Genomic DNA, 6,517 nt, shown 5'->3' on the forward strand with positions numbered 1-6,517 from the left:
CCTGTGGTCCCAGCTACTTGGGAGGCTGAGGCGGAGACTCGCTTGAGCCCAGGAGTGGGAGGTTGCTTTGAGCTGAGATGCCACGGCACTCTATCCAGGGGGACAGCTTGAGGCTCCTGTCTCCAAAAAAAAATTATAATATTAATATTTTCTAATTTAAAGTGCTTCTGTGTATGTTAAAGATTTCTGTACAATAGCATAACAGCCTGAATTCTCAATTACTTCCCCATGTCAGAGTGAGCCTTCATTGCAGACTTGATTTACTCTTGCCGTGTACTTTACTAGTGACTGCTTATAGGTTACTGAGTTAGTAGTTAGGTTAGGTTGCTTGAGTTAATCTCTTGCAGGCCTTGACTCTTGACTTGTCTACAGTATATATAGCAAGCCTAGTGGTGGACTGCTCTGATTTAATAACTAGTTCAGGAATTTATGAATGTAATTCTGTGCAGAACAGAATTTGGGTTCCCCCATTGTTTTGTTTTGTTTGTTGTGATGGAACAGTGAGGAATTCTGGTACATTTTCTTGGTTGTTTTTTACAAACAACGTCAGCAACTGTGTGGTAAAGTGTTTTATTGTCAATGTGGCCCGAGATATCTCTTTTGATTCCCAATATTATTCATTCATTCAGCAGATATTCATGCAATATCTCTACACATCAGGCACTATTCCAGGCACTGGAGAAACAGCAGTGAATAAATGAAGCCTGTACTCAATGAAATTTACATTCATGAATTTGAGGGACTTTTATGTTAGAAATATCCAGCCTGCATATAGAATTACATCTTTTAGTTAAACAGATAACCTTGCATAGGTAATATGTCATGTATTTAATGTTAAATGTTATAGTTCCTAAACAATATTTTAAAATACTCTTGATAATAAAACCATATCTAACTTTTTAAAGTTCCTTAGGATGTACAAGCAAATTGTGGTGCTCATTTTACCCACTTTTTTTGTCATTCAGCACTATCATTATCTCTCTCTCAAAAATCATTTCAGATTGCCATTTACATTTGTGACTAAAGAAGTAGCTGAAGCCACGTGTAATTGCCTTCTTGCCCAGGCAGAGCAGGCAGACAAGAAGGGAAAATCAAAGGCAGCAGCTGAAAGGATGATACTTGAGGAATTCGGACGATGTTTGATGAGCGTCATCAACTCGGCAGGAAAAGCAAAAAGTGACCCTTGTGCTATGAATTGCTAACTCTTAACACAAAAGCCTGATAAAATGGAACAGTACAGAAAATTTAAGGTGCAAGGACACTTGATTTTTCTGGAAGATAGTTTAACAATTACTGTATTTTAATTCAGTCCTTGTTTTGAGAGACACTGAAAGAGAAGAAATTTTAAATGAGGAAATTAGCATGTTTTATATCTTAGTTAAATCAGCTTATGCCCTTCTAAATTGACGTTTTCTTTATTGTATTATATAGATTTTTAATTTGCTTGGGTTTTTTAAGAATTAGATGTTTTATCCCTCTGATTCTATTGGCAAAGAACATTTATAAATTACCATAATTTATAATGTATGGTGTTGTATGACTTTGTTCCGTAGAGAAAGCCAAAGCAGCAGTGGTTATTATCCAGCCATCCTTTGAGTCTAGATCTAGAATATATTCAGATAGAATGTCTAATATAAAAAAATTCTTAAGAAATATACTCAGAAGTTGCATTTAGTAAATAACATTTTGCATTTAGTAAATCACTGTTAAAGAAAAATCAGGTTTTTAGGGTGGATTCTGGAATAATATCCTCTTGTTGCTTTGGGAATGTCAGAAGGGAAGCAATCCCCAGGCACACTTTTAAAATTCAAAAAAAAAATTTTTTTTTAAACATACAAAATATTAAGGGACAATAAATGATACTCCGAGGATGGACAGTTATATAATAAGTTTCTATAATAAGGAATGGCTAACAAATGCTCTGGGATGTCTCCCATTTTCTTTCAAAGAGGTGGTATGCATTTGAAATGATAATAAATTGTCAAAGTGATTCCTGGGTACTATTAATATAAGAGGTGTGTATAAGAAGTAAACTTATAATGTAGTGATAATATAGAACCTTACATAATTATCAAGTATAAAATTAGGTCTAGATGAAGAAATAAAGAATATGGAAGCTATAAGAGATGAATTTGGAGAAGGACTTTTCATCTATACAAATAGTTCTCTTTGTAGACTTTTGAACTAAGAAGTTTGAAATACATGATTCTTACTTGATTTCTGGGCCTCCTAACCAAGCTTGCAAAATTATAGTGGGAAAAATTTTATAAGGGAAGTTTCATATGGGATTACTTTTACCCAGTGATTTGGTAAGCTAAAGGTATGAGTACTTCTCTATAATTACTAAATCTAAATCATTTTCAGTAATTCTAAAGCTCTATGAATTTAGGAGCCTCTTATGATGGGACTCTTGATTTTATGACGACAAAAAACCATGTTGGAATTCAGGCGTTTTGTTGGGTACCTTAATCCTCAGTAATTATTAGTGTATGATTATTACATTTCCTACAAGGACTCTCTAGTTTGTATGTAGTGTGTATATATGTTCATATGAACAGGCAAGGTATAGGTGATAGAAATTAAGTCATCCAAAAGAGGATTCCGTTATTCATAAAAGTATCTTCCTTTTGAAATTTGGATTTATAAAATTATAGTGCAGTAACTTTAAGTGTAGATAGTGCGAACATTCTTAGCACCTCAATCTAGTATGTTTAATTAAAATTTGTATAAATGTAAATTAGTGTAAGAGGATAAAATAATATCTAATCAAGTTATTTTTCAAAAGATTGCAATACGTTTTTGGTCCGAACCTAAACTTTGTTCATTTTGTACATATTCTGTGTTAATTCCAATTGCACCTTTGTGATGTGTATTTATATACAGTGTGCAGAAAATGTTTGTGAAATTTCAATAACAATTGTAGATTATGTATGATGGCATTGCTTAAGAATGTTTTGCTTGTAAAAATTTGAAGGTGCAATCAAATGCTACCAGTTTTTCTGATTTTCAAGAAGCGATCTAAACTGTTAAGCCGTTCCTTCCTGTGTAGTACTTACTAAACAACTTTTTGTATTTAGTCGTTTGCATCAAATTGCTGAACAAGAGGAATAGCCACATTAATTCAACAATTATAAAAACTATTCGGGGAGGGTTGGGTATATAATTTTTTAGCTCTATTTACACCCCAAAGTAGAAAGATTAAATTTATATTTACTAGAGCTATTCAAAGAATACACTTTTCTATATTGTAAAAACAAGACCGCAAAGTAAATCATACAAAAAATAAACATTTATACTATTCTATAAAAAAGGTTTTGCATTTTTTTTAGTCTAATAACACTACTTTTAACCATTTAACATGCAAAAAACCTTTTAAATTATCTGATTTTCAAATAAATTTTACATTCTAAAAACACACAACTAAAAAATTCTACCATTTTGCTCAATTATCATGAACACAAATTGCTTTGGAAGAAGAATGTACATCTGTTTTTCCCCATGTAAGAGACAAAAATCTACGCTTCCTTTTAATGTGTGATGTTCTTACGAAGATCTTTCTTAGTTTCCTTTTCTCTGAAGAGCTAAAAGCAACCTGTAGGTCTCACCTCCAGACTCTGGGAAACAGAATCTTAACACTACAAGGACTAAAGCAAGCAGAGCAGTGTTTGGGAGAGGGAAAGCATGTTGCTTTAATTCCCCCATTTTTAAATATTGAATAAATGCCATTTTCTTAGTCTTATGTAAAATGTGAATAAAAATACCTATAGAAAAGTTTTCTATTTTTATTGTTCTGTAACACAAATAGTTAAGGAATACTTGTTAATGCAAATGAAATTTCAAACCAGGACCTCTTACCCTAAATTTTATAAGCATTTACAGAGGAATTGTGGTGTGGCCACCATAACAGAGGGAAGCCAATCACTTAAAAGGTCTTTGCTATTAGAGTTATTTTCTCTTACTATAATTAGGCTGGGCATGATGGCTCCACCTGTAGTCTTAGCACTCTGGGACACCAAGACAGATGGATTGCTTGAGCTCAGGAGTTGGAGACCAGCCTGAGCAAGACCCTCCAACCAGCCTGAGCAAGACCCCGGCTCTACCAAAAGTAGAAAAACTAGCTGGGCATTGGTGACAGGCATCTATAGTCCCAGCTACTCAGGAGGCTGAGGCAGGAGGATTGCTTGAGCCCAGGAGTTTAAGGTTGCTGTGAGTTATGATGCCATGGCACTCTACCCTGGGAGACTCTGTCTTAAAGAAAAACAGATAAATAATTTAAGGTTTTTTTCTTGTTAGGAGTTCTTTAATGCCCATTTTATCATTATGTTGTAGACTACATGTGATCTACAAGCTTTTGATCCAAGTGATTTTATAAGATGAAAGCTAGAAAGGCACTTTAAAACAAGTTTCCTTCTAAATGGTAAATTTTATGAGCATTTAAGACATTCACATTCTTAGTTTCTACTCAAAAACAGTAAGAAAATAAGTATATTCAGGGTACTGTTCATTATAAGGTCCTAGGGACTTACGGTAACTATTATATTAATAAGTGACTTCACTTACTAATATATGAAAAAAATATGATCAAGTGGGATTGATCCACAAACAAAAGGTTGATCTGATTTCTTTTAATTTTTATTAATTAATTAATTTATTTATTTGAGATAGCGTCTCAAGCTATCACCCTGCGTAGAGTGCCATGGCATTACACCTCACAGCAACCTCAAACTCTTAAGCTTAAGTGATTCTCTTGCCTCAGCCTCCCAAGTAGCTGGGACTACAGACACCCACCACAATCCCCGGCTACTTTTTGACTGTAGTAGTCATTATTTGGCGGGCCTGGGCTGGATTTGAACCTGCCAGCTCCAGTGTATGTGGCTGTTGCCCTAGCTGCTTGAGCTATAGGCAACGAACCCAATTATATTTTTAAAATCAATTTAATTCACTGTATAAGCATACAAAGAAAGAAAAACTAAGTGATCATCTCAAAAGTTGCAAAAAATATGAAAAACTGCTGAACTGTATACTTTCAGAGGGTGAATATTATAGCGTGTGAATTTTAAATTTTTCCTCCAAAAGGTGCAAAAACAAAACAAAATTCAACCCTTATTTGGATTTGAAAAAATAAGCAACTCTTGAGTAATCTAACAATAAATCTGATAAGGAATAGTTACTTTAAAAAGCCTTTTTTTTTTTTTTTTTTGGAGACAGAGCCTTGAGCTATCCTCCTGGGTAGAGTGCCGTAGCATCACAGCTCACAGCAACCTCCAACTCCTGGGCTCAAGTGAGTCTCCTGCCTCAGCCTCCCAAGTAGCTGGGACCACAGGCGCCCGCCACAACGCCTGGCTATTTTGGTTGCAGTGGTCATTGTTTGCCAGGCCTGGGCTGGATTCAAACCCGCCACCTTAGGTGTATGTGGCTGGTGCCTTAGTCACTTGACCCACAAGTGCTGAGCCTTAAAAAGCCTTTAGCTAACATCTACATATGGTGAAGAATAAGGTTTCCCTCTAAGACTGGGAGCAAGACTCCTCTTCTTCAACACTGTATTAGAGTCATTGTGCAACAGGCAAGGGAAAAAAGTTCCATGGGTTGAAAATGAATAATACAGTTCCACAGGAACTGTATTAAAGGGCTGCGGCATCAGGAAGGGTGAGAACCACTGCTATAGAGGGTTTGTTGCAAATAGAAGTTTCTATTTTAAGACTGCGGAGTTCTCTCCAAGGAGGTACATTTGTCACGATGCAACTGAGGCAGCCTAAAACTATATTTGTAGATGATGTGATTGCCTATGTGGAAAAGCCATGTAAAAGAAAACTAGTAGACTACTTGCAAGATCAGTATGCAGAAGTTAACTGAACTTCTACCTAGGAGAGATTTAAAAATCATATTAGCACCAAAAAACATGATCTCTAATAAAAATACGTTTGAGATCTGTATGCTGAAATGTAGAAAACTGATTTTAAAAAACTAACACCTAAAAAAAATTGATATGCTAGGATAATGGATTGAAAGAGTCATTTTAAGATGTCAGTTTCCCTCAGATTGATCTATAGATTCAACATAATTCCAGTCAAAACACCAGCAGGAATTTTTGTAGAAATTGACAAGGTGATTATAAAATCTTTAGGGAAAGGGACAATCAGAATAGCCAAAACATTTTTTTTAAATAGAACAAGTTGGAGGACTCCCACCTGATATCAAGGCCAGAAACAGACCCGCATATATATAGTATATGTTCAGTTTTTGACAAGGGTGGAAAGGTGGTTCACTGGAGAAAAGGATAGTCTTTTAAACAGATGGTGCTGGAACAGCCATATGTTAAAATATGAACCTTAACTCATACACCATTTAGCTGAAAATGGATTGTAGCTTAAATGCAAAGCCTAAACTACTAAGTATTTAAATAAAAACATACCAAAAAAATCTGTGATCTTATGTTAGGTAAAGATTTCTTAGATATGAAACTAAAATGTATTATCCCTGAAAGAAAAATCTTGAAAACTTAGACTTTTTTTTTTTT

The 6,517-nt window shown here is 34.8% G+C and overlaps 1 protein-coding gene across 1 annotated transcript in view; it reads left to right on the plus strand.

Moving 5' to 3' along the window:
• LIN54 (lin-54 DREAM MuvB core complex component) overlaps window positions 1–2,744 on the plus strand; it is an 81,181-nt gene extending 78,437 nt beyond the window's left edge. Inside the window, exon 12 of the mRNA XM_003790111.3 lies at window positions 1,001–2,744. Coding sequence (XP_003790159.1) covers window positions 1,001–1,202 — 202 coding nt within the window. The 3' untranslated portion in view covers window positions 1,203–2,744. The remainder of the gene's footprint in view (window positions 1–1,000) is intronic.
• Window positions 2,745–6,517: the final 3,773 nt, after the last annotated feature.

The sequence above is a fragment of the Otolemur garnettii genome, unplaced genomic scaffold, assembly GCF_000181295.1.
Source record: "Otolemur garnettii isolate 467f Iridium unplaced genomic scaffold, OtoGar3 scaffold00039, whole genome shotgun sequence".
Lineage (NCBI taxonomy): Eukaryota > Metazoa > Chordata > Mammalia > Primates > Galagidae > Otolemur > Otolemur garnettii.